General features: G+C 40.3%; 1 protein-coding gene across 1 annotated transcript in view; it reads left to right on the forward strand.

Annotated features, from left to right (window-relative positions):
• The first annotated feature begins 1,069 nt into the window (after nucleotides 1–1,069).
• The window catches only part of gab2 (GRB2-associated binding protein 2), a 316,592-nt gene continuing 291,453 nt past the window's right edge, over nucleotides 1,070–26,208 (forward strand). Inside the window, exon 1 of the mRNA XM_048532916.2 lies at nucleotides 1,070–1,310. Coding sequence (XP_048388873.1) covers nucleotides 1,239–1,310 — 72 coding nt within the window. The 5' untranslated portion in view covers nucleotides 1,070–1,238. The remainder of the gene's footprint in view (nucleotides 1,311–26,208) is intronic.

Genomic DNA, 26,208 nt, shown 5'->3' on the forward strand with positions numbered 1-26,208 from the left:
GCATCGGCTGTACCTACGATCTCTTCAAATATTCAGTGGTAATTTGAGAACAATTGTGGACTATTGAATATAAAACTGAGATCCGACCAACTGCCAAGGAAGTTAAGGAGTCCTCGGAATAAATGGATGCTCGATTTGAAACTCTGAACCTTTTCAGTATGTTTAAGCTTTGATCCGAAGTTAATTCAATACGCCTGACGCTTTTGATTTGAGCGTAATTTCTCAGATATCGGCGAACCCGGCGCAAACAACCGCGAACCTTTGAAGCGCAAATTGCATTCAGCGCAACGAGGTTGTGATGTGTTTTTTGCCGGGTACCAATAGTCCGTACTTCGGCTCATGTGTGATGATCGGCCGCTGAGGTGGGGTCAGCAACACCCCGTCAGAGTCTGCTGCTAGTGTGACAGACTGTGGGGGAGGGGTCGTTTCTGGTGAACATCCACTAAACCTTCATGTTTTCTAACCGCCTGTCTGCGTTGTAGATACATCTGTTACCAGGCAGCGTTTGTAAACCAGTTGTTGACACTAGCGCTTTTATTACATAATCACTACACGAAAGAAGCCTGTCACAACTCTGTTTACAATCCAATTTCTTGTCCATCCCCAACACTAGACTTGACTGGATACGCCCCTTTTAAAGGGTTCACTTTTCCCCGGGGAGGGAGGTGCTATCTTAACCATTTTATTCTGTGATTCTGAGTGAATTGGAAACGGGAGTCTGCTGGGCCACGCAAGTAATGAACATTTCAGGTGTATATTCGACTGAGTGGTCTCTCAAGTGCGCATTGGCACATTAGTTTTAGTTTAATTTCATTGCGTATCTGAACTGTCGATTGCAATTAACATTTGTAAAATCTCCTGTAGTCATAAAGATCTGCCTTCCTAAAACGAAGCCGGAAAACATTATTGCCTCGAATACCCCTCGGAATCCGTTTGAGACCGCGCGTGTTTTATTTGGCCGTCATTAAAGATGGCATTCGCCTTTAAGAGCGGCTGAAAGGCGGGGCGCGGAGCGGAGCTCCTCGAAACAACAAGCTCTGCTCACTACTTCCTATATGAGCCCGGCAGCTGGAGCAGCCACTGTGGGGCTTGTAGTGACTGTTGGAGCTTGCGGTTACAATTTACCGCAATATCTACTGGCATCCCTTTGCAGGACAGCGCGAAACTTAAGGGGCAATTCGTTCGCCTCTCACTGAATGTGACTGCACGGTGTCCTTGGAAGACTAGTATTGGGCAGAATGAGCGGAGGAGAGGTCGTTTGTTGCGGCTGGTTGAGAAAATCTCCACCAGAAAAGAAGCTGAGGCGATATGTAAGTAAGAATGGTGCATTGTCATAGGTTTCTAAACAGTGACAGTTTCAAAACACCAACGCTTCAGCGGCAGGTGTCCTCGCCCTTCTGATGTGTAGAGAATGGCAGCGATCAACCAACTTTAATAAAGCCTTTTAATTTCTGCCGCAATGCTATCTCGAAGAGAGCTGCATACTGTTAACAGCTGAAAACACAACTTGCGTTTGTTTTGATCCTAAACAAAACGTGAATTAGCTTTTATATATAAACAATTAGAAACTGATGCTAGTCGAATTTTCTTTTTACGAATTGCAATTTCAGGAAAGTAAGCATTATGAAAACGATTCCATTGGTACTGGTTTGTCAAATTTCATTGAAGGGCGTTAATACATTAGAATTCCTTGACGTCTCTAACGTGGGTTTGGAGTCCACTGATGATTGGGACCATGTCAACGTTGTTCCATAGGGGCAATATTTGTCTGGCGTTAAATGTGACGTACAGCTGGAAGGTAGGGCGTTTTTAGTTTAGATGCTTCAAGTCTCCAGTTGATGCAGATCTCTGATGTGCTGGGTATTGATGTCTCTTCCTGGAATCATTTCAGAGAAATTAAAACTGATACTTGGCGCTTATGCCTGTCAGCTAGATTCGTTTCAGAACTCTCGCACTTTTAAACTCAAGGAACTCAGGAAATTAGAAGGATATTGTTCTGACGTTCTTTTTCACTTGGTTCATTTCAGAGTAATATTGATAACGCCTGTGCCATGGCGATAGTTTATTTCTGCATCTGGGTTATATTAAATGTCTTGTAATTCTTGCACTGTTTCATCCTGATGTTAGGATTTGTTGGGGTTGCAGTTTATTTATTTTGTTTTTGATCCTGTCTCCCACGCCAATATTTCCTAGATGCATTGCTATTTTTGCATAATGTGACCTCATGCCTAACCTTCAACTTTGTTTTGGCGCTTCTACATCCCCCGCTCCACGGAATTCTAGTGGATATTATCAGCTCCACTCGCCACCCTCCTTTGTCCCAACGACAGTCTTTCTTTATATGTGTGTAACTCAGACACTATGCTGCTTCCGTGGCCAGAATGAAACCGAAGGCTGACGTCAGATGCACCCCTGAAACCCTCTCCATGTTCGTGTCGGATTTCAAATAAATGTGCAGATACTGAACGTGGATTATTTCAAAACGATCATGATTTGGGCAGAGTTGTGGTGCTAAGCACTACACACAGTGGCAGAACGTGGCTTTGAACCTTAGTGTGGTTACTGATCTGCCACGCTATTATGCACATCCAGCAGAATTTAGGTTATCGCCCCATGGGATCTGGTGCAAGACCAGGAGGAGTCAACCACGTTATTCTGACAAAACTGATTATTTATAAAGCAACCTGGGCAGGGAAGTGACAGGAAGTCATTGACTCTTTGGAAGCAAGACCCCGTATGTTAGATCCTGAAATGGGTCAAAAGTGTAACTGCTATTTCAAGAGGTTCGGCCTTTGTCAAAGCTGGTCGGGGCAGGTGTAAACAGTAAACTTGGAATTGACATTGTGTGTACATCGAAAGCTGGACTTGGAAAAGTAAACAGATGCAACACAACCTTTTACAGTCAGTATTTAAGCTATGCAATATAATAGCTCACTTGATTTTTTTCAGTTTCACAATATTTGCCTTTGAGCCTAAAGCAGTAGTTTGTTTGCAGCTTAATTCCCAGTAATAGAATTTTGCTACTAATCTGTTGTGGCCTTGCAACATTGATATATCATTTTAGCACTTATTCTGGCACCATTACAGTATTCCATCATTTGTCTTGAGTCTTAATCAATTGTTTCCATGTCCAACCAGAAGATGTTTTTGCTGAGATCATTTTTAATTGTGATATGATCAATGGTTGCATTCAGAAGATTGCCAGTTAATGACAGAGTCTGTTTCCAGGACTTTTAAAATAAAAAATGGCAGCAAAAGGATTCTTTTTTACTGTTTGAGTCTAAAAATGTGTCTTAAACACTCTGCATGCTATTTTTCTTGTAGCAGGGAGAATTACATAAAGTAAAAACATTGAAGAAGCTGAAATGGTTTCTTCTGTAATCTACCACTTTCAATCTGCCCTTTTTTGGAGGATGTTGTCCATTGAAGAACTGTATACATGGTTTAAAATGTATGAGTGATGAAATGTGGCTTTGAAAAGAAAGATATCTAACTAGGTATGCTAGTATTACTATAGATTTCAGGTTTAACCTCTGTAGTGCGGTACACAGTCGGTCAATTGGTTTTAGTTGTTCTGACTAACTCATTATATGGAGATGCTGGTGCTGGATTGGGGTGGACAAGGTCAAAAATCAAACAGCAGCAGGTTATAGTCCAATAGGTTTATTCAAAATCAGAATCTTCTGACACTGACCTCGTTCCTCACTACACCTGAGGAAGGAGCTGAGCTCCAAAAGCTTGCGTTTTTGAATAAACCTGTTGGACTATAAAGTGATGTTGTGTGATTTTTGACCTTTATCAGCTCCTTAGAGAGCAGACCAGTTTTAAATCCTCAAAAAATTAACAACATTTAAGTTTTGAGTTAAATTCTAGATACTTGCTCAACTTTGAGTTTTGTACTGAGTTGTAGCTCTACAGTATCCACTGAGTCCTAAGTAATGCAAGATCATCTGGTAGAAGTTTTTTTTAAACTTCATTCATGAGATGTGGGCATTGTTAGCCATGCCAGTATTTATTACCCATCCTCCATTGTCCTGGAGAAGATGGAGGTGAGCCACCACCAGGAATTTACTGTAGTCCGTCTATTGTAGGACTAAGTACAGTACTGTTAAGAAGGGATATTCCAGGTTTTTTGACTCTGACACAGTAAAGAAACAGTGATTATACTTCCCCGTGTCAGAATGGTGTATAGTATGGAGAGGAACTTGCATTTGGTAATCCTCCTGTGTATCTGCTGGCCTTGACCTTCAAAGGTGATAGCGGTTGTAGGTTTAACAAGTGTTATTAGAGAAACCTTGTCAATTTTGTTTCAGTGCAGCTTATCAATGGTACACACTGCTGCCGTTGTGCATTATTGCTGGAAAGACCGCATGTTATGTTTATAGTTGGGCATGCCAAAAAAGTAGTTTTCGTTGTCCTGTATGGTGTTCAGCCTACAGTATTATGTTGTTGGGACTGCAATCATCCAGGCAAGTTAAAGTATACCATGACTCCCTTGACTAGTACCTTGCAGATGTCAGGCAGGTTTTGGGGAGTTCAGGGGGTGAATTATTTGTCAATAGGTTCCAAGCTTTTGATCTGCTCTCATGCCTTCAATATTTAAATGGCCAGTTCAGTTTCTGATCAATGGTAAGTCCTCTGGGTGTTGATAATGGGGGTTTCAGCAATGATAATGCCACAGCATTGTGAAGGGGCAGTAGTTAGATTTTCTTGTTGGAGATTGTCATTGGCGCCAATGACAATGTTACTTGTAACTAATCACCTCAAGCCAGATGGAGATAGCAAGAAAAGCGCATGCTGGAGTCAGAGTCAATACAGTGTGGAGGAACATGGCGGGTCCGGCAGCTTTGGAGGGTCAGGAAAGTAGACATTTCGAGGTTAGACCCTATAGCAGCCCAGTTGTTAGTGAGAACTGGCACCTCCACCTCGATCTCCATTTCCATTAATGGGCTAAATTGTAGATTAATCTTTGTTCCTAAATCCTGCCTTAATGACTCCAATCATTATTTGACAACACAAAGTGGTCCTAACAGTAAATCATCATTTCATAATTTCTTCTTCTTTTGTTAGCGCTACTTCTATATGAATCTAAACTTCTCTGACTCAAAATAGAGAAGACTAAAATCATACTTTTCAGACTCTGCTGCAAAATCCATTCTCACTTGTCAATAATTCCTGTTTGCACCTCAGTTGCAAAATCCTTTTGAAGTAATTATGTCTCGTAAGGCACTTAGTTTCATTGCTCTTGACTTCAGCATGGCGATCACTTGCTGGCACACTCAACACTATTTGTTCCAAACTCTGCAGGATAATTATATCTGTCCTTCATTACCATTTTTTGTGTGATCTTTATTTGCTCACTCATACTACTGTATTAGCAGACATGAACTCAAACTTCAACTTTGTTGAAACTTCTACTGCATATATTACTTCATAGTAGAACATAGAACATCAAGTGTAGTACAGGCCCTTCGGCCCTCGATGGTTTCACAGGTTGGTGCAACAATCTGAAGCCCATCTAACCTACACTATTCCATTATCATTCATATGTTTATCCAATGACCATTTAAATGCAGGCACATGAACCTAGGGCATGGTTGAGAACTGGCAGCTTAATGTTCTGGGGTATAGATATTATAGGAAGGATAGAAAGGGAGGCAAGAGAGGAGGGGGTGTGACATTTTTGGTATTAAGCTCTAGAATTCTTTCACAAAATCTCATCACCTTCTATTCCTTTATTTTTAAAAAAAATGAATTAAAATCCATCTCTTGCCAAGCTTTCAGTCACTTCACTTCTTTTTTGACTGTATTGTTTACTGTATGATCACTTTAAGTACTTTGGGATACTAAAACTTTTGAAAACGGTGCTACGTAAAGAAGAAAAAAAGACTTGCATTGACGTTACATGACCACAGGATGTCCTAAATTACATTACTGTTGTGATGTTGAAACACTGCTGACAATTTGTATACAGCAAGCTCCTACAGAAGTTTAACGATCATGACCAGTTGATCTATATTGTGTGAGAGGAGAAAAATACTGCAGATGCCGAATCCAAGGTAGACAAGCAGAAAGCTGGAAGAACACAGCAAACCAGGCAGCATTCAGAGGAAAGGAGAAGTCAATGTTTCAGGTCTGAAATCCCGAAGAAGGGTAATACTCAAAACATTGACATCTATTTTGTGACTTTGATTTGAGGGATATATATCGGTCTAGATATCAGAAAATTCCTGTGCTGCTCTTGATAGTAGCAGAATGTATTTTGCATCCTTGTTGGAAAGGAGATGCTGTCTGAGTTTAGCATCGCAACCAAAAGGCTACTAGTGCACTGAGGTCTCAGCTTTGTACTTGACTCTTGTGCGCGTGACTTCTTTAGTGAAACTTGAACAGAGCCAATTGACTTGGCTGCTAGTCACCAAAAAGGCAAGTTGTGAAGTTACAAACACTTGTTTTCGTGGAACTCACTGACCTATCTCACTCTTTCATTACTCCATAGTCTTACCCCACCTACTGCATTCAACCTTGATGTTGTACATTTACAAGTTTCCAAGAAATTACTTTCTCTGGTTTTGTGTCCTTTCATCCAATCTTGAAACCCCATCTTTTTGACTGGAATTCTGGTTAACTCCCTACCTACCTGTCTTCACAATTATTTATTGTATGTTTCCCTTTTTTAACATCTACCTGGGCTTTTGGACATTAAAGGTATCTTTATAAAACTGAGTTATTTTACTCAGAAGAGACAAGTTTTTCTGGTGGGATTTCAGTCTTATTTGTAACCATGTGCTGATATGGCTTTTTATTATTATGTGGTTAAAACCTGCTGTACTTATCAAGCACGCAGATCAGTTATTACCGAATAGATCTGTTAATTCCAGCCAACTTTATGCTATCAGGCAAGAAGTTGTTGCATTACAATTACTACATTAATATGTTGCATGCTCAATGTTAAGCTTGATCTTTTTTGTTTGTACTTGGGGGACACATACTGGGTAGACAGGGAGAAACTTTGCCCCTGATAGAGGACTCAATAACCACAGTTTTAAAGTAAGGTGCAGGTGGTTTTGAGGAGATTTGAGAAAAAAGGTTTTTTATTTATCCAGAGGGTTATGGGTGCCTGGAATGCACTGCCCGAAACATTGGTGGAGGCAGAAACCCTCATGACATTGAAGAACAATTTAGATAAAAACTTGAAATACCATAGCATACAAACTAAGGGCCAATGAGATTAGAATTGATTGGTGTTTGGTGACCCATGTGGACACAATGGGTCTCTTACCATGCTGTACAACACTGACTCTACCTTTTTGCATCTTGTTGTTTAGGTGCATGTAGAAAATTATTTCATTTTCCAAGGGTTTCTTTAAATATTGTAATTGTCTGTTTGAAGATATTTTAATTTAAATTTTGGGTAATCTGGCCTCTCTCCCCACTTTAATTGATGTCAAATTACAAATGAAGCAGTGAATGCACCAGGCCTGAAAGAATGAAGGTTTATTGACCTGCGTTATAACTAATTTGTTATAAATAAAGACATGAAAGTGAAGTTTTGTTCCCCACTTGCGTCTGTGTGAATTCCATCTGAACTTTTTTTGTTTTAGATTCATCTTTGTAATTCTAACTCATTCTTCAATTTGTGTTTTTTGTGTATTGTTCCAGCTTTTTTTGGGAAGCACTTTTTAACATGGATGATTCTTGGGCATCTGGAGTCACTCATGTAACTAAAACTAAATGGAAAGTGGAAGTCCATGGCACAATAAATATAAATGAAATGTAACTAGTAGTGGAATTGATTAATTGAAGCATGTTATGTAGCTTGCAAATCAGAGGAATATTCTTTCGTCTCTCAAGTAGTTCAGCAGTGAAGTATACTGAATAGGGAATCTTATTCTATAATAAATATTATTGGAGAATGATTAACTAAAATTTGATACAGATAACAGTTTGGAACTATAATGGGACTAAGGCAGTGATACTGAATTAGACCCAGATGGATGATGACAAAGGGGATCTCTTGGTTGTGTGACTCGGCCAGCTGTTAATCCACAATTTATCAAGGAGCTGGATATCTGAACAAACCATTGGTAATTTGAGCCTCAGGAGCAGCAAAACCTTTAGCCTTTCAGAATGTCTGAATTTAGAACTGTCCAACAATATTACCTTTCTAGCATTGATAGTCCATGTGTTTCTGAGTGCTTGGGTTTTGCAGCATCCGTATAAAGGTTGTTTAATAATGGAATGTCTTTCCTACTCAGTTCCTCAGGCTATTGGTTAGCTAAGTGAATTGTAAGTCTCCCTTTAGTCCCCTATCTCATCAGGAAACCTGTTGATAGGAGCTCCATCGAATACCTGAAGCATTAATTTCCTCCAGCATTGGCATGCAGTGACAGCAGTGTGTACAATTTTCCAGGTGGACTCCAAACGTCAAACTTCCTTCGTCAACACTTGCCAAACCTGTGGCACCTGTACAGCTTGGAAGAACAAAGGCAGCAAATGCTGGGGAAACTTGCAAGTTCTCCTTCAAATCATGGATCCTTTCAAATCATGTGTCATCCTCCTTCTCTGTCACTGTATCAAAATCCTGGAACTCCCTCTCGCTTGAACCCTCACTGTGGTTTCCCCAACACTACAGCAATCTAAGATGACTGATCCCTGACCAGACTTTGTTTACACCTTCTCACACTGTGCTTCCTGTAAGGACTCCATTGCTTTCTCCCAGTTTCTCCATTTTTGTATCTGTTCTGATCTTCTCGGGGGATTCTTCTAGAATGTCTTCCTTTTTCTTGAACAGAGGACTCAACACCCCCAACCAAAATCCATCATCAATGAAGTCCTCCATGATCCACTATTAACTGTCCTTCTACCCTCAGCCATTACCCTCCCAATAGGTTCTTCTTGACCACTCCACCAGCCTCTGCATTCAAAGGATCATTCTCCAACATTTCCTCCATCAGAAACATGATGACACAACCAAAGCAAATCTTTCCCTTCCCTCCCTTGCCAGCATGTCACAAAGATGATTCCTTCCACTACTTATAGATAACAAGGTGTAGAGCTGGATGAACACAGCAGGCCAAGTACAATTTTAACCCCAATGTGAAGCCTCTTCTGATACAATTGTAACTCCTTCCACTGCACCCTAGTCCACTTCTCTGTCACTCTGATTCTACCGCAATAACCCCGTAGCCCCACACATGCTATTACAGAAGTTGTAGCATTTGCCCTTTTCCTTTCCCTCTGCTCCAAGAACAGACGCCTTGTAGCATCACTTTGCTCATCCTTTCAATCTTGTTCATTTTATTCAGTGCTCATTATGGTCTCCCTGTTTTTCAGAACACCTCCACGATATGTAAAATGGAATGACCCAATTGCTTGCCATTTTGATACACCATCTTGTTCACATGTTAACATTTCTGAATTAGGCCAAATGCAGTTCTCCAATGCAATTGGGAGGATGTGTATCATTATTGTTTGCATATTCATGTTTACGACCTTCAGGACGCAACATTTGAGTCTGACAACTTCAGAACACAAACATACTCTTCCAATCTGATTACACCTACTTTCCGCTCCCCCTCCCCCCGCCCCCTCTATTCCCTGCATGGGTTTACTCTCAGCAGAGCTGAGCTATTTTTTTGTCACTCATGCCTATGACTATTCTTTATCTATGTTGCACTCCTATAACCAATAACCCTCCCTTTATCTGTTGCTGTGTGAATCCTCACTATCTATATTTGCTCATCCTGATTGATCACCAACCTCTTCCTCCATTACGTTGACTGTATCGGTGCCGCCTCGTGCTCCCAAGAGGAGCTCAAACAGTTCACCCACTTCACCAACACCTTCCACCCCAGCCTCCAGTTCACCTGGACCATCTCCAACACATCCCTCACCTTCCTGGACCTCTCTGACTCCATCTCGGGCAACCACCTAGAAACCGATATCCATTTCAAGTCCACTGACTCCCACAGATACCTAGAGTACGCCCCCTCCCACCCACCTACTGCAAAAATTCCATCCCCTATTACCAATTGCTTTGCCTCCGCCACATCTGCTCCCAGAATGAGGCGTTCCACTCCCTACACCTCAGATGTCCTCGTTCTTCAAGGACTGCAACATACCCCCAGCAGTGGTCGAGAATGTCCTCGACTATGTCTCCCGCATTTCCCGCAACACATCCCTCACAGCCTGTCCCCGCAATAACTGCCAAAAGAGAATCCCCCTTGTCCTCACATACCACCCCACAACCTCCGGATACAACGCATCATCCTCCGACACTTCCGCCATCTATAATCTGACCCCACCACCAAAGACATTTTTCCATCCCCACCCTTGTCTGCCTTCTGGAGAGACCACTCTCTCTGGGACTCCCTGGTCTGCTCCACACTCCCCTCCAACCCCACCACACCCAGCACCTTCTCCTGCAACCACAGGAAATGCTACACTTGCCCCCACACCACCTCCCTCACCCCCATCCCAGGCCCCAAGATGACTTTGCACATCTGCCAATGTGGTATACTGCATCTGCTGTGCCCGTTGTGGCTTCCTCTACATCGTGGAAACCAAATGGGGAGTTGGGGACCGTTTTGCAGAACACCTCCGCTTGGTTCGCAATAAACAACTGCACCTCCCAGTCGCAAACCATTTTAACTCCCCCCTCCCATTCCTTAGATGACATGTCCACCATGGGCCTCCTGCAGTGCCATAATGATGCCACTCAAAGTTTGCAGGAACAGCAACTCATATTCCGCTTGGGAGCCCTGTAGCCCAATGTTATCAACCCGGATTTCACAAGCTTCAAAATCTCCCTTCACCCCACTGCATCCCAAAACCAGCCCAGGTCATCCCCACCTCCCTAATCTGTTCTCCCTCTCATCTATCCCCTCCTCCCACCTCAAGCCGCACCTCCATTTCCGACCTCCTAACCTCATCCCGCCCCCTTGACCTGTCCCATCCCTACCTCCCCACCTATACTCTCCAATCCACCTACCTTCTCTATCCATCTTCAGTCCGCCTCCCCCCCCCCTCTCTATTTATTTCAGAACCCTCTCCCCATCCCCCTTTTCTGATGAAGGGCCTAGGCCCGAAACGTCAGCTTTTCTGCTCTAAAGATGCTGCTTGGCCTGCTGTGTTCATCCAGCTCCACACTTTGTTATCTCTGATAACCAACCCATTCTTGTTTTACATATGGTGTCTCAAGTTCCACTGAATTCATTAAGTTTCTCATCATAAGTACAAAGAGATGATAATTTATGAACACCGTAGCTTTCAGCCTATCCATTAATGGCGTTCCACTTACTGGTTGACAGTTGGCTGAGGTAGTTCCTCTGCTTTTAATCATCATCTTTGTACATTTAAACCGCTAAAGCTCAGGCTTTATTAACCCTTACTGGTCACTATCCTGGAACTCTAATTGTCTTATTAGTGCATGAAAAGTTCACGGTTATGGTTTTTGGATTGGCTAGTTAGCCTGTGCCTAACTATTGAATGCTTTTTTTAATGGTCATCCTAGTGACATTACTTCCTGCTGTCTCCTTTATTCTTTAAAATACGAATCTTCATCCCATTTAACAAATTTCTTCTCAACCTGCCAATTCCGTCAACGTTTTCACAATCACTGAAGTGCTACAGCACAGAAGAAGCCATTTTGGCTTATTATGCCTACAAATGGGCATCGTCACCAAGGGCCAAACACATATTTCCCCAGAGCCTTGCTAATTATTTTTAAACAAATAACCATCCAATGCCCTCTCGAACGCCACAACTGCTCCTACCTCCTCCACATTCCTCGGCAGCGTATTCCACACCCAAACTACTCACTGTGTCGGGAAAGTTCTTCCTTAATTCCCTCTTGTTGCTTTTTCAGTTCATTTTAAATCTATTCCCTCTTGCACTTGTGGTTTTTTGAGTAGGAATAGTTTCTCCTGCTTTACTCTATCCAACCCTCCTCTGACTTCGTAAACCTCTGTCAGGTCTACTCTTAGCCACATTTTCTCTGAGGAGAGCAATTCAGAATTCTTCATTTGTCCTCATAGTTGAATTTCCTCAGCTCCAGAACCATTCTAGAAAATCAAATCTTCATACTCTGTCGTGGGTTCACATCTTTCCTATTCTGTGGCATCCAGAACTCTACAAGTATCAGCTGAGGCCGAATAAGTGCTCCTGTTAATAAAGCAGAGGACGCTTGTATTTTACATGCTAACTTTTCTAACTGTCCTGCCACTTCCAATCATCTGTGCACTTATCCACCCAGGTCCCTCTGCTCCTTTTCATTGTAGCCCCTATTTCAGATTATCTTTGTGTTCTTCAAAGCAAAATGCATCCCCTCACAATTCTCTGCACTGAAACTCATCTGCCACCTATCTGCCCATTCTGCTGACTGGTCTACATCCTTCTGGAGTTCTACACTGTTGTCCTCACAGTTTACAATTGTATGTTTTGCATCATCTGCAAACTTAGAAATTGCCCCCTGCATATCAAGATCTAGGTCATTAACTTTTATCAGGGAATTCAATAATACTGACTCCAGGGGAATATTATACGAACCTTTCTTCAGCCTGAAAAATATCCATTGACCATTACTCTGTTTCCTATTACTCAGCCAGTTTTGTATCCATGTCGCTACTGAGCCTTTAATTCCATGACCTGTAACTTTCCTCATGAGTCTATTGTGTCAAATCTTTTCCAAGATTGTGAACAATGAACAATTTGTCTCCGTTAAAGAATGTATTGTCACTTCTTAGTGATTAACTGTATTATTCCAAACGATTCATCTGGACAATCAAAATAATGACAAAACTCATAATGGAACCTAACTCCAATGTAATGCGAACACACCCATAGACCTGATACTTTGTCACAAACTAAAACATATAAAAACATTAGCTTGAGCCATATAACCAGCAAGCACTACCTTTACTTTCAACCTATTCATTTTTTCTTTCCCATAGTGTTTATAGTAACCACAATTAAACAAAATATAAATTTAACTCCTCACTGACATCATCAAGTCAATTATTAATCATGGGGGAAAAAAAAACTCAATTCTACAACAGTTCAACATTCTGTTGTCGACCCAAATAAATGCAGGACCATAATCAATTTGCTTCTGGCTCAACCATGTGTTAAATGGGTTTTGCTCCCTGAAGATTGTGTCCAATTTCACCATATGCTTGTACGCATATGAATTCCTGTTAAAGAGAATTGATTGTAAAGCATCATCAATGTTTGCTTAATCATGCAATACATTGTTTCTTTTTGTCAACGCCAACAAATTCTTAAAAACTTGAAATACTCCTTTTTATTTTTAAAAACCCCAGAGCTCTTTGAAAGTTAATTTTGACTTGACTGACCAATCTGATATGCGACTAAAGTCCAACCTTAACAAAGTTGTGTTGATTTAATTTGATGAGAACACGGGAATAGTGAGCCAGGAGTCAGCATGTCCAAATCATCTTGAAAACATTGCAACATTCATTGCACCATTTTGTTGCATCATTCTTACATCTTACTTTCCCACTTTAGTGTCTTTCTCAAACTTTGAAATATTACAGTTTGTCTCCAAATCGACATTATTAATTTAGATGTTCAACAACTGGGGCTCCAATACCAGATGGGGTACAGCCCAACTGTTTCACAGACCATGTTCATGATGATGAAGGCTTGAAAGATGGTAGCAGATCCACAACTGCCAAACCATGTCCACCACACTGATTTTTTGGGTGAGCTATGACTGTGCAAGATGACGAGGATGAGAGAAAGGCCAGGCAGCCTAATTTTGAGGCTGTTCACTCATGTTTGGGAGGCTGGCATTGGCAACTGCAGTGAAGACAGGCGTGGATCTCTTGCAAGCCAGTGTGTTATACAGCATGGAAACAGCCCCTTTTGGTCCAATCAGTTCACGCCAACCACAGTTCCAAACTAAACTAGTCCCACCTGCCTGTGCTTGGCCCACATCCCTCTAAATATTTCTTACTTATGTACTTCTATAAATGGTTTTTAAAAGTCGTAACTGTACGCGCATCCATCACTTCCTCTGGAAGTTCATTCCACTCATGAACCACACTATGTAAGAAAATTAAATTGCCCCTCATGTTTGTCCTCAATCTTTCTTCTCTCACCTTTAAAAATATGCCCCCAGTCTTGAAATTCCCCACCCTAGGGAGAAGATACGTGCCATTTATTTTATCCATACCTCTCATGATTATGTAAACTTCTGCAAGGTCACCCCTCAACCTACTTTGTTCCAGTGAAGACAGTCCCAGCCTATCCCAACTCTGCTTAAAACTCAAACTTCCATTCCCAACAACATCCTGATAAATCACGTCTGAGCCCTCTTCAGTTTAATATTATTTATTTTCTACATGTGATGCATACAACTCCCAAGAAAGGTTCCATAACATTTAGTTAGCTAAATAATACAGTTTATCTCTCCTGGTCCTCAATCTCACATAAAGACATGGCTCAAACATTTTAATTCGAGCTGACCCAGCTAAGTCCACCAGTATCTGAGGTCTCCTCACCTGTTGAGAGTTGTCCCATGCAATGTCTGACATGCATAAACTGATTAGAGCAAGACAATAGATTAAGTGATTGTAGTTTTTTGAAGTGAAAAGGTATACCTTTGACCTGGCTGGCTTTGAGCTGAGAAAGGTCTATCTGGCTTAGTGTTGAGGCAAAGTAAAGATGACGATTTGTTCTGAAGGTAACAATGGTGGTGAGTTCTCTTTGAAATCTCATTAGCACATAGTGAGCTTAGTAAAAAGTCACAGATACAATTGAAAACTTAAATGCTGTCTGGAGGGATCTTGCATCTTCATCCCATGCTCATACTGAACAAAAAAATTGGAACATATATTAGCTGTCTTCTCAAATTACCCCTGTCCTGCTGACTAGTGACCCAAGTATGATTGTGGCTAGTGTATTCCAGATCTATTTTGGTTAGATTATGGCTAAGAATTCCTTTCATTGCTGTTTGTCTGAACAGACTGACAAATTGCTGGTTCCTTACTCATTTGAGTATGAATGTTTTGTGAAATGGGGAAGGGGATTTACTGCATTCACATTCCCCTAATGTAAATTATCTTTGGATGCCTGCAAACAGTTAAGCGTCACTCGATGGTCTTAAAATCACAGTCAACGATGGCTGCACATTTACATCACTATCTTCTGCATTTCAAGGTACCATAGTTGCAGTTTCAGACCAGTTAATTTGTAATGTCATTTTGATTAAGAAAGCGCTAGTCATAGCAAAATGTTTTATTGCGCTTGGTCAGAAGTTGTCATTGGACTGTGAATACTTTATCTGACAAATAGTCAGCTAACTGAAAATTGGCAATGTGGTATTGATGTTAATTTACTTTAATTGGAGACTTGGTTGGAAACTTTCTGAATTAGTGACGCATTCTTCAAATTATTCCAACAAGTTATTCAACTAACTATGCAAAAACAACTGTGTGACACTTAAAGAACAGTGCTACAGTATTATAAACCAGTTTGATGAAACCATTTCTAACAAAAATATAAAAGGCTGGAGAAACTCAGCAAGTCTGGCACATCTGTGGAGAGAAAGCAGAGTCAACGAATTAGGTCCAGTGATCCTTCCTCAGAATGTCTTACTGTTGAACTCATTTAACAGTATTACTGATGGCTTAAAGTATAATGAACTCTTGACATTAAACTACATTCCCAGTCAACTGGATCCTAATTCATCAGTTATTAGGAGTTCCATGCCGAGAAAATGTGTTTAGCGTTATCCCACGTTTTTATAATTCATGTATTCTACCTGAATTGCTCCGCCTGTAGAGCCCTTTGGGTTACCCAAACTAAATGAACTCTCTAGTAGCTTCACTGCATTTTCAGTAATTAAAGATTTAGCTGTACAGTGTTCATTTGGCTTTGTTCCAACATTGCATAAAGGAAAAGGGATAAATTTACATTGTGTCAGCTTAGAATTGATTTGTTAAATGAAATGGATTTTTTTTATATTTTATGTGACAAAGCCTTTGTAATTCATGAGACGTCTACTGAAATATTTACTTGTAGTGAAATTCTGTAGCTGTTTCGGAGCAAACACTACCTATTTTACACATTATGATTTCAAGTCATGATGTAACATCAGTTATTGCTTCTGCTTTGCTAGTTTTTTTTTAATAAACCAATTAGGACTGGGAAAACTAAATATATATGTAAAGCTGTATTTGTATGGCACCTTTTAAAGCAGTGAGAATAAACATCAAAGTGCTTCATGGATATATTGTTAAACAATATTTGACTCTGAACCACATGGAACATTGTGAAATGATGCAAGCTTCAAAGAATATCTTAAAGGAGACGAGCAAAGAGGTTTAAACAGGAAATTTCTGAGCTTAGCATCTATACAGCCAAAGGCTCAGTGTTGGTAGTGGGCCAAAGCAAATAGTGTTTTTTTTTAGAAGAGACTAACTCCTTGGAGGATCGTAGGGCTGGAGAAGCTAGAAGGCATGGTCCATAGAGGAACACAATGAGAGCTCGAGATTTGAAACATTGGCAGACCAAGAGTCAGTGTATGTCAGGGACACCAATGGTGGGTGAGCAGGGCTTAATGCAGGTTAGAAGTGTTTCTGTTATTGATTTAAAGCAATTTTATTTTTAGAAGCCAGTATATAATTACAGCCATAATAATAATAATAATGGGTGATTTTTATGTAGGCGTGTTGGTCAACAGCTTTAATTTTTTTAAACTGGATTTTACCCAAGATACTAAATATGGTGCTTTTTATACATTGGAGCTTCATTTTGGCATTTTCTTTTGAAAAAATATTAATTTCTTTCATATTATATTTTGGAACATTTTTCAATTAGTCTTAAGGATGATGGAATAATTATACATACTTGTATGAAACATGATCCAAACTATTTGGTTTAATTCCTAACATTATAAACCTGAAAGAGCTTGGTTATTGTGCTTTGTGTGTCATTTTCAGGAGATGAAATCTGTGATGCAAATTTATTGTCATTCTAGCCTCTAACTAGAAAGGGCCGGAAAGATCAGTTGAACGGTGCCATTATTTTAAAAAGGCTGTAAGGAAATGTCAGGGAAGTATAGGCCAGTGACATTGATGTCAGTGGTAGGTAAGTTGTTAGAGGGGGTTCTGAGGGACAGAACGTATATGCATTTGGAAAAACAAGGACTGATTAGTGAGAGTCTCTATGGCTTTGTGTGTGGGAAATTGTGCCTCACTAACTGGACTTTTTTTTTTGAAGAGATGATAAAGAAGATTGAGGGCAGAGCAGTAGATGCTGTCTACATGGACTCGGCAAAGCATTCAACAAGATTCTGCATAGTCAACTGATTATTAAGTTTGATCACATGGAATCCAGGGAGCTAGCCAACTAGATTTAAAATTAGCTTTGAAGATGGGAGACAGAGGGTGGTGGTTGAGGGTTGTTTTTAGGGCCAGAAGCCTGAGACAAGTGCAGAGTCACGACGATCAGAGATAATGGGAACTGCAGATGCTGGAGAATCCAAGATAATAAAATGTGAGGCTGGATGAACACAGCAGGCCAAGCAGCATCTCAGGAGCACAAAAGCTGACGTTTCGGGCCTAGACCATTCATCAGATCAGTGTTGGGTCCACTGCTTTTTGTCACTTATATAATTGATTTGGATGTGAACATAGGAGGTGTGCTCAGTAAGTTTGCAGATGACACCAACATGGATGATGTAGTGGACAGTGAAGAAGATTATCTCTGAGTACAATGGGACCTGAATCAGATGGGCCAATGAACTGAGGAGTGGTAGATGAAGTTTAACGTGCATGAGTTGGACCGAAGGGTCTGTGTCTGTGATATATGACTCTAAAATTGGGATACATGAAGCAACTCAAAATTTTGAATACCTGCTCTGAGTTAAGAGCTCTTACGAAATAGTAAATTATGAATAACCATTGCTCAATTTATCTCAAACTGTTGTTCAGTATTATTTACTTTTGACGGAGGAAAGGGAAAATCCTGAAAGGATAGCTCTATGCCTAAAGATGTTTATTCCAGTGCATATGTGAATTTGGATGACAAGAATCTAACTGGTTTTATTATTGCATTTGGATGGGCTGCGTCCCAAAATTTTTTTCTTAAAGCACAGAATGTACTATTTATCTGATTTATAACTTGAGACTGGATATGTCATCTATACTAGCTCATATTTGGGAATGTGACTTTAACGATAATGTCAGAGAATGACGTGGAAAAAATCACGTGAAATGCACTATGTGAATAAAACACATCACCATGTATGGGGTTGTAAAATTGTTGGAGAAATTATCTTCATTTTAGGTTGAGTGGAAAAAGGTACATCATTGTTCTGGCTTGTATTAGAAACATTACAAGTCCAGACAATTTGTTCATTCTGGAACTTAGTCAGAATGAATTTGTCTAAATCAGTAATTTTGTATAGTTTTAAGTTTTGGTGACTTCAGTTCACTTGCTCATAAGAGTACAAATAATTTGTTAGTTGAAGTTTCTGCTGTAACTATGACAACGATCCATCAGCTGACATGATGGTTCAGGCTCTTTTGCTACTCTTGTATCAGAAATAGCAAAATATTGATTCACTGTTTTGGGGGTGTTATTGGTAACGAAACACATCTGTTATTTTCACTTTGTCTTAATTTCTATACCAGTTCTGGATACTAAACTTGTTCGACATCTGAGTGCTATTTGTCATTCCTAAAGGCTGTCCTCATTCACACATTCCTCCAGAAACTTTATCCACTTTTCTTCTGCAGTCTCAGCCAGCTGAGTTTACCATGGCAGCCTACAGCAAGTCTGTTGTACCTCAGCAACAGGACTTAAATCACAGCTTCTCTGCAGCACAGTTTGGGGACCATCATTCTTTATTTCAACACTTTCCCATATTCACTTCAAAAGGCTTTCCTATGTGCACTATTTTGATATCTTGTGTAATGTCACTATGCTACTTATCCAGAATCAAAAGCTAATATTCTGTTGACATGGGTTCAAATCCCATTGTGGTTGATAGCGAAATTTGAATGCAATAAAATCTGGAATTAAAAGTCAGCCTAATTGTAACCATTGTTGTAAAAAGCTTTCTGATTCACTCACGTCCTTGAGGAAGGAAATCTGCCACACTTCCCTGGTCTGGCCTACATGTGTCTGCAGACTCACAGCATTGTTGTTGATGCTTAACTTTCTTGTTTGCAACTAGGGATGGGCAATAAATACTGACACCACAAGTGACATCCATATCCAATCTGCAAAAAAAATTTCAATCACTTCCATGTCTCCTTCCTAGTTTTGTTCAACTTTCTTCTTCCCCATTTTGTTTTCAAAAAAAAAGGAATTTCAGTAGAAAATGAAGTTTTATTTCATATGGAGTAATTTAGTGTGAATAGTTTGAATCCATTTAACGGAAAACTAGCTAAATTCATGAGCGAGAAATGATTGGAAGGATATGTTGATGTGAGAAAGGATGAGACCTGTGCAGAGGTACTCTGGGTAAATCACATGGCTTGTTTCTGAATTGCTTGTTGTATTCAATGTTGTGTTAACAATGATATGATTGCGCAAAGTAGTTGTTTTATTGCTGACTGTCTTTCAGAGAAAATTCCTGCATAACATACTCAGTGAGCCTCGCCCTGATATGAAAACAATGTTTTGCTGTAACATTATTATACCCATAATCAGTTCCTTTCTATCAATTTACCTCCATTCAAGATAATGACTCACACTGCTCATTTTTTTTTAAAACTTTAAAGCACTGCACTAACATAAAGGTGAGCTGCTTTGCACAAATGCTAAGCTGGAAACAAAATTATACACTCTGCTGTGGCTGAACACTTGTTATAATGATGAGTGAATTTGGAAGCAGGTTGTTCTCTCTTCCCGTCCCGCTCTGCAAACCCCACCGCATTTCTATTTTCTGTTCCCTTAGAGTGCCTAAAACGAGGTCCTCTGATGGCTTAACTGGATAAGATGCTCTTATGATGTCCATCATGGTCACTTACTGTTTAGGCTTCAGATTAATGGTCTGTGACAAATCATAGGTTTTAGTTTCTTGCGATAATTCTGACAGCAGTCCTTTCATTAAAATTAATTTGTTCTATTACATTCATCAGACTTGTTAGCAAAATTGAAACAGATGGGATTCAATGGGCAGTGTGAGTACAAAATTGCCCAAACAATCAAAAACAGTTATGAATTATTGTTCTTTGGACTAGGGAAGGATCTCCCCAGGTTCAGTGCCATGATCACTGGTTTTGATGGGCATTAACGACTTGGACTTGAAGATAGTTTTTGAAATTTGTGGAAATGTATTTCTTGCTGTGAGTACAATGAACTTCTCGAGGGCATGTTTAGAGGAAGAGGTAGACGCATGAGCGATGATCCTTTATTTTTAAGGGAAGAATTAGAAGGGGCCATACATTTTTTTAAAAATGGCAAATTTAAAATTTGCAACAGGGAGAGACACAAATATTTGTGCGCAAGTACTTGAAATTAGTAGTTCAGATTTACAGGGCACCAAAGAAATCTATTGGATGAAGATTTTCATAAATGAAAGCTTAGAAAACCAAGGCCAGCAGATGAAGCTAAACCTGCACACAACACAAGGTTGACACCCTTGGTGTATTTTTCACAATTCAGGGCACCACAATGAGGAAGGATGTGGTGAAGGCTTTTGAGAAGGTACAGTTAGCGATTTGCTGGCATATTTCCAGAGATGAGGGATGATAAATGCATGGAAAGACTGCAGAAGCTGGGATAGCTCTCCATAGAACAGAGGAGGTCAAGAGAAGATGTGACAGATCTTTTTAAAAGTATGAAACGTTTAGAAAGAACAAACAAAGAAAAATTGTTTCCAATGACTGAAGTGTAAGTAATGAGACGATGTGAATTTAAGGTGATTGGAACTTCATGTGGTAAGTTTAATGGCTATTGCTTAAACGGAAAGGTTTTCATCAAATGTTGCACAAGTAAGGCGGGTTGGAGTATGCAATGTCCAAATGCATTTCTGTAAACAGCCACCAAAAGAATCAGAGGTGACTTAGGGAAACCTCCACACAACCAATAGTAGGAATTTGTAATATATTGCCGACAGAGTTGTGAATAGAATTTCTTTTAAAATTTCATTCATGGGATGTGGGCATCACTGGCTAGCCCTTTTTTTTGCATGCTCCCAGTTGCCTTGAAGGTGGTGGTGAGTTGCTACAATCCATCTGTTATAGGTAGGCCCACAATGCCATTAGGGAGGGAATTCCACAGTTTTGACCCAGTGACAATGAAGGTATAGTGACATATTTCCAAGTCAAGGTGGTGAGTAGCTTGGAGGGGAGCTTGCAGGTAGCGATGTACTGGCTGCCCTTGGTCTTCCACATGAAAGTGCTTGTGCGTTTGGAAGGTGCTGCCTCAGGATCATTGAATTTCTAATGCATCTTGTAGATAGTTCATGCTGCTGCTACTGAGCATCAGTGGTGGAGGGAATGGATACTTGTGGATGAAGCATCTGCTTTGCCCTGGATGGTATCAAGCTTCTTGAGTGTTGTTTTGAGCTGCAGACATCCAGGTAAGTGAGGAGTATTACACCTCATTTCTGACTTATGCCTCGTAGATGGTGGACAGACTGTGGAGAATCAGGAGATGAATTATTTGCCGAGTATTCCTAGTATTCCTCTGATCTGCATTTGTGGCACATTCAGGTTCTGGTTAATGGTAACTTCCAGGGATTCAATGATGGTAACACTATTGAATGTCAAGGGATGGTAGGTAGCTTGTCTGTCTCTTACTGGAGACAGTCATTGCCCGGTATTTGTACAATATAAATGTTACTTGCCACTTGTCAGCCCAAGTCTGGATTTTGTCCAGGGCTTGTTGCATTTGAATATGGACTGCTTTAAATATCTGAGGAGTTATGAATGAAGTTGAACATTTGTTCTTTCATTGGCGAACATCCCCACTTCTGACCTAATGATGGAGAGAAGGTGACGAAACAGCTGAAAATAGTTAGGCCCGGGACACTACCCTGAGGATCTCCTGCACAGATGTCCTGGAACTGAGATGACTGACCTCCAACACCTGCAATAACCTTCCTCTGTGCCAGGTATGACACTAATCAGCAGAGAGTTTGCCCTGATTCCCAATGATTCCAGTTTTGTTAAGGTTCCTTGATGTCACATTTGGTTCAATGTGGTCTTGGAGTATTAAGGGCAGTCACATCTCAGCCAGACCCAGGTGCGGAATGCAAGTTTCCTTTCCAGAGGGATATTAGTGAGCCAGGTGGATTTTTTTTCCCACAATTGGCTTCACAGTTTTCATTAGAATCTTAGTGAATTCAAATTTCACCATTTTTCCAAGGCAGGATTCAAACCATTGTCGCCTGGACATTAGCTCTGTTTCTGGATTAATAATCAAGCAATAATATTGCTAGTGGTCATGTCCCCTTTGATTCAGTCATAGCCTTCAAAGGAAATTGAATAAATGCTTGAAACAGGGATTATTTGTATATGGGAAAGACGGAAGTTTAATGAACTGGAAGATTGTTCAAAAGAACTGGCACAGACTGGGGCAAGATGGCCTCCTGTGCTGTACAGTTAATTGACTTCATGTAGTGCTTCTAAACAGCATTGGTTTGGAAACACAAAACTAAGTTCAGACATTTCAAACAGATTAGAGATGATTCACAATCTTTGTAAACCATGCTATTAGTTTTGAATCAGGAGGAAATTGATAAATTGCTCACATGTCAGGCCAATACAGTATCACACCAGTTAATCCTATAAATACAAATAGTGTTTCTTTATATTCAGGAGTGTATGATACTACTTTTTTAATTTAAAGTGTGAAATTTCTCTTTGTGCTTTCCTGCCTGTTTTCTGTTTCAAATTGATGGTGCCTTATAATTTGTCAATGTTTATTGCCCTATTTACATGTCACAGGCTCATGGATTTAAGCAAGAAAATTATGTTACTTACTCCTAACTGTGATTGTAACTCCACCCTTGCCTGTGTAGTTTCCCAGGATTACGATGTGGCGGGGCATGTTTTCTTGCAGTGAGGTCACTGGAAAGGCTGCATGCTCGAGGTTACAATAATTTGAACCCGCCCCCAATTCCTGTGCAGACAGACAGTGCTTAACAAAAACAAAAATCTTACAATGTTTTGCTTCTGGATCTTTTCCACTCACTTCTGGCTTTTGCATGCCATGTACTTGATAACACACACTGAACAAGGAAGAATAGGGTGAGTGTTTACTGTCGAGATGTTTGATACTTAACTGTTAGCCGGTGGACTATTAGGTGACTGGAAACTGATCATAGGGCACTTTATGCAATGACAGTTCAATGCAAAAGGGATTGAAGTCAATGCACATTAGTTAAAAACCAAGAAGTTGGGGAGTAAAGGTAACTATCATATGGACTCTTGTAGCCTTGAAAATTTATGTTTTTGTTCACTGCTACTCAGTGACCACATGAATTGATATAGTTTGAAACTGTGGGAAGGGATTTCCAGGTTTTTGTATGTATGTTTATCTTTAGGGAGTGTGTGGAGTGAATGTGGTGTAAGAGGATTAAAATATACAAAATAGGAGCAGAAGTGGACTATTCAGCCCATCATATCTGCTCCTTTATTGAATGCAATCTGAGCTGAACTTCAATGTCAACTCAATTTTCCCAGTCTCACGCCATATCCCTTTGATTCCAAAAAGACTAAAAGCCAGTGTCTCACCGTCAAATATATTCAATGGTGAGGCATCCATAACCCTCATGTAGAGAATTCCAAAGATTTTTAGCCTGACTGAAGAAGTTTCCTCCTAATCTCAATCTTAACTGAGACTCTGTGCATGTGTTCTAAATTTCCCAGCCAGGCAAACAACTGTGTCTACCTTGTAGGCCCCTTCCAGAAATGTGTATGTTTCAATGAGATCACCTCTCATTCTTCTAAGCTCCAGCGAATATAAACCCCATTTATTTCAGCTTATCAGTTTATGACACCCCGTCATCACTGGACCAGTTTACACTCAGTAAACATAGCATCTCAAAGTGCACACAGTACTCCAGGTTGGTCTTACCATAATCCCGTAGAATTGTCACAAACCTGCCCTATTTTCCAAGTCTAATATAATGATGGTCAGCATGTAATTGCTCCCTTTTAAATTGTTTGCTGTACCTGCATGCTAACTTGTGCAACCCTCTGGCCTTGACCAGGTTTCGTACCTTTTTTTTATGTTGACAACTATAGCAAATAGCTCAAGTCACCATGTAATGTTTATCTGCCACCTTATTTTACTCACTCTTATCTATCTATGTCTCTTTGTAGCTTTGTCTTCCTCGCAGCTTGCAATGTACTTTGCTTTTTACCATCAGCTAACTTAACAAAAATGAGTAATGTATTTAAGTCATTACATAGTATAAATAGTTGAGTGGACATTTTTCAGCACTCATAAGCAGTCAAGGTAGAGAATTCCCTGTTTAACCCCACGTTTTGCTGGTAATGGTTGTTGGCAGCCCTTGAGAGTGGTTCAAATGGTATACCTAAAAAAACAGTGTACTTGGGACAGAACTTGGATATTGTAACCCAAGAGGAGCAATGTGAAAATATTGGATAAAATAATCATAACAAAAGAAGTTGCATTGGAGCAGCTGGAATCCTGGACAGGGCTGGATGGTTTGTTCCCCAGGATGCTGAAGGTCAGGGAGGTGCTGACGATTATTTTCCAATCTTCAGAGGACTGGAAGAATACAAATGCGGTTCTGTTGTTTAAAAAAAATACAAAAAGAAATGCCAAACAATTTATAGGCCAGTTAACCTGATTCAGTGGTGGGAAAATTGTTTAGAAGTTTGAGTAACCATTAGTAAGAAAGATATGGACTAGTCAGAGATAGCATGGCTTTGTGAAGGGAAAATCATGCCCTCAAAATTTGATTGAATTCTTTGAAGAAGTGATAAGGAGGATTAATGAGGGTGGTGCAGTGGACATTGTCTACATAAGCTCCCAAATGGCAGACTGGTCAAAAAGTAAAAAGCCACAGAATGCAGGGTATCCAAAGTTGGCTTAATAACGCAACAAAAAGGGAATGGTTGTTGGCTGCTCTTGAGAACGGAAAGCTGTTTCAACTAGTGTTTGACAGGGTTTGATGTTGGGACGCTGTTGTTTGTTTTTACACATTAACATTTTGGACTTGAACATGGGGGGCTCATTTGAGAAATTTGCAAATGTCACAAAATTTGGCCACATACTGGGTAGTGTGGCGGCTGGATAGCTGTAAGCTTCAAAATTACATGGATGTGTTGTTGGAATGAGCAGGAAAGTGGCAGGGGGAGCTCATACCCGATAAGTGAGAGGTAGATTGATCCTTTATCCATGCTAGCATATCCTCCGACCCCTGGAAAACCTTATGATCTGTGGATGTGGATGTGAATTTGCTCGCTGAGCTGGAAGGTTTGTTTTCATACGTTGCATCACCATTCTAGGTAACATCATCAGTAAGCCTCCGGTGAAGCGCTGGTGTTATGTCCCGCTTTCTATTTATCTGTTTAGGTTTCTTGGGTTGGTGATGTCATTTCCTGTGTTTGGTGATGTCATTTCCTGCTCTTTTTCTCAGAGGGTGGTAGATGGGCTCCAAATCAATGTGTTTGTTGATGGAGTTCCGGTTGGAATGCCATGCTTCTAGGAATTATGATCTGTGTTTGATAGTTGCTTAATAAATTTATAAATGAGGTTTCGATAAGCACAAGGAAATCAAATGTGAGTCTTGAGGATACTGGCATGTTATGACTGTTTTGCTTCTTGATTATGGAATTGGGAAGTGTGTACAGCAGCTATGAATTGCAATGTGTTTCATTTTGGGTCAGGGCTTTTGGATCTAAAGCAACGGATGGTCGGGAACTACATGATTAAAATGTAAAGGATTTGGGTCACACAAGAAAAGATGCAGTCATGTAACACAAATAAACATGAATTGGGGGTTTTGAGTTAAGACTTGCCATTCAGAGGCCCCTACCAGAAAATACACATCCATAGATGTCAAGTAAGGAAATAGTTGAGCTCTTTATGGAACTCCTTCCATGCTTAAACAGCTCAGAAACAAAGGTGATTATTTCAGCAAGGCCCGAGGGCTATCGGCCGTGTCTCAGAGTTAGTTCCACTGTAAAAGAAGAGAATAATAAATACAAATGCGCTTGAAGAACACATATTATTTCCAATGCCCTAAGGTGA

The sequence above is a fragment of the Stegostoma tigrinum genome, chromosome 6 (genome assembly GCF_030684315.1).
Source record: "Stegostoma tigrinum isolate sSteTig4 chromosome 6, sSteTig4.hap1, whole genome shotgun sequence".
Classification (NCBI taxonomy): Eukaryota; Metazoa; Chordata; class Chondrichthyes; order Orectolobiformes; family Stegostomatidae; genus Stegostoma; species Stegostoma tigrinum.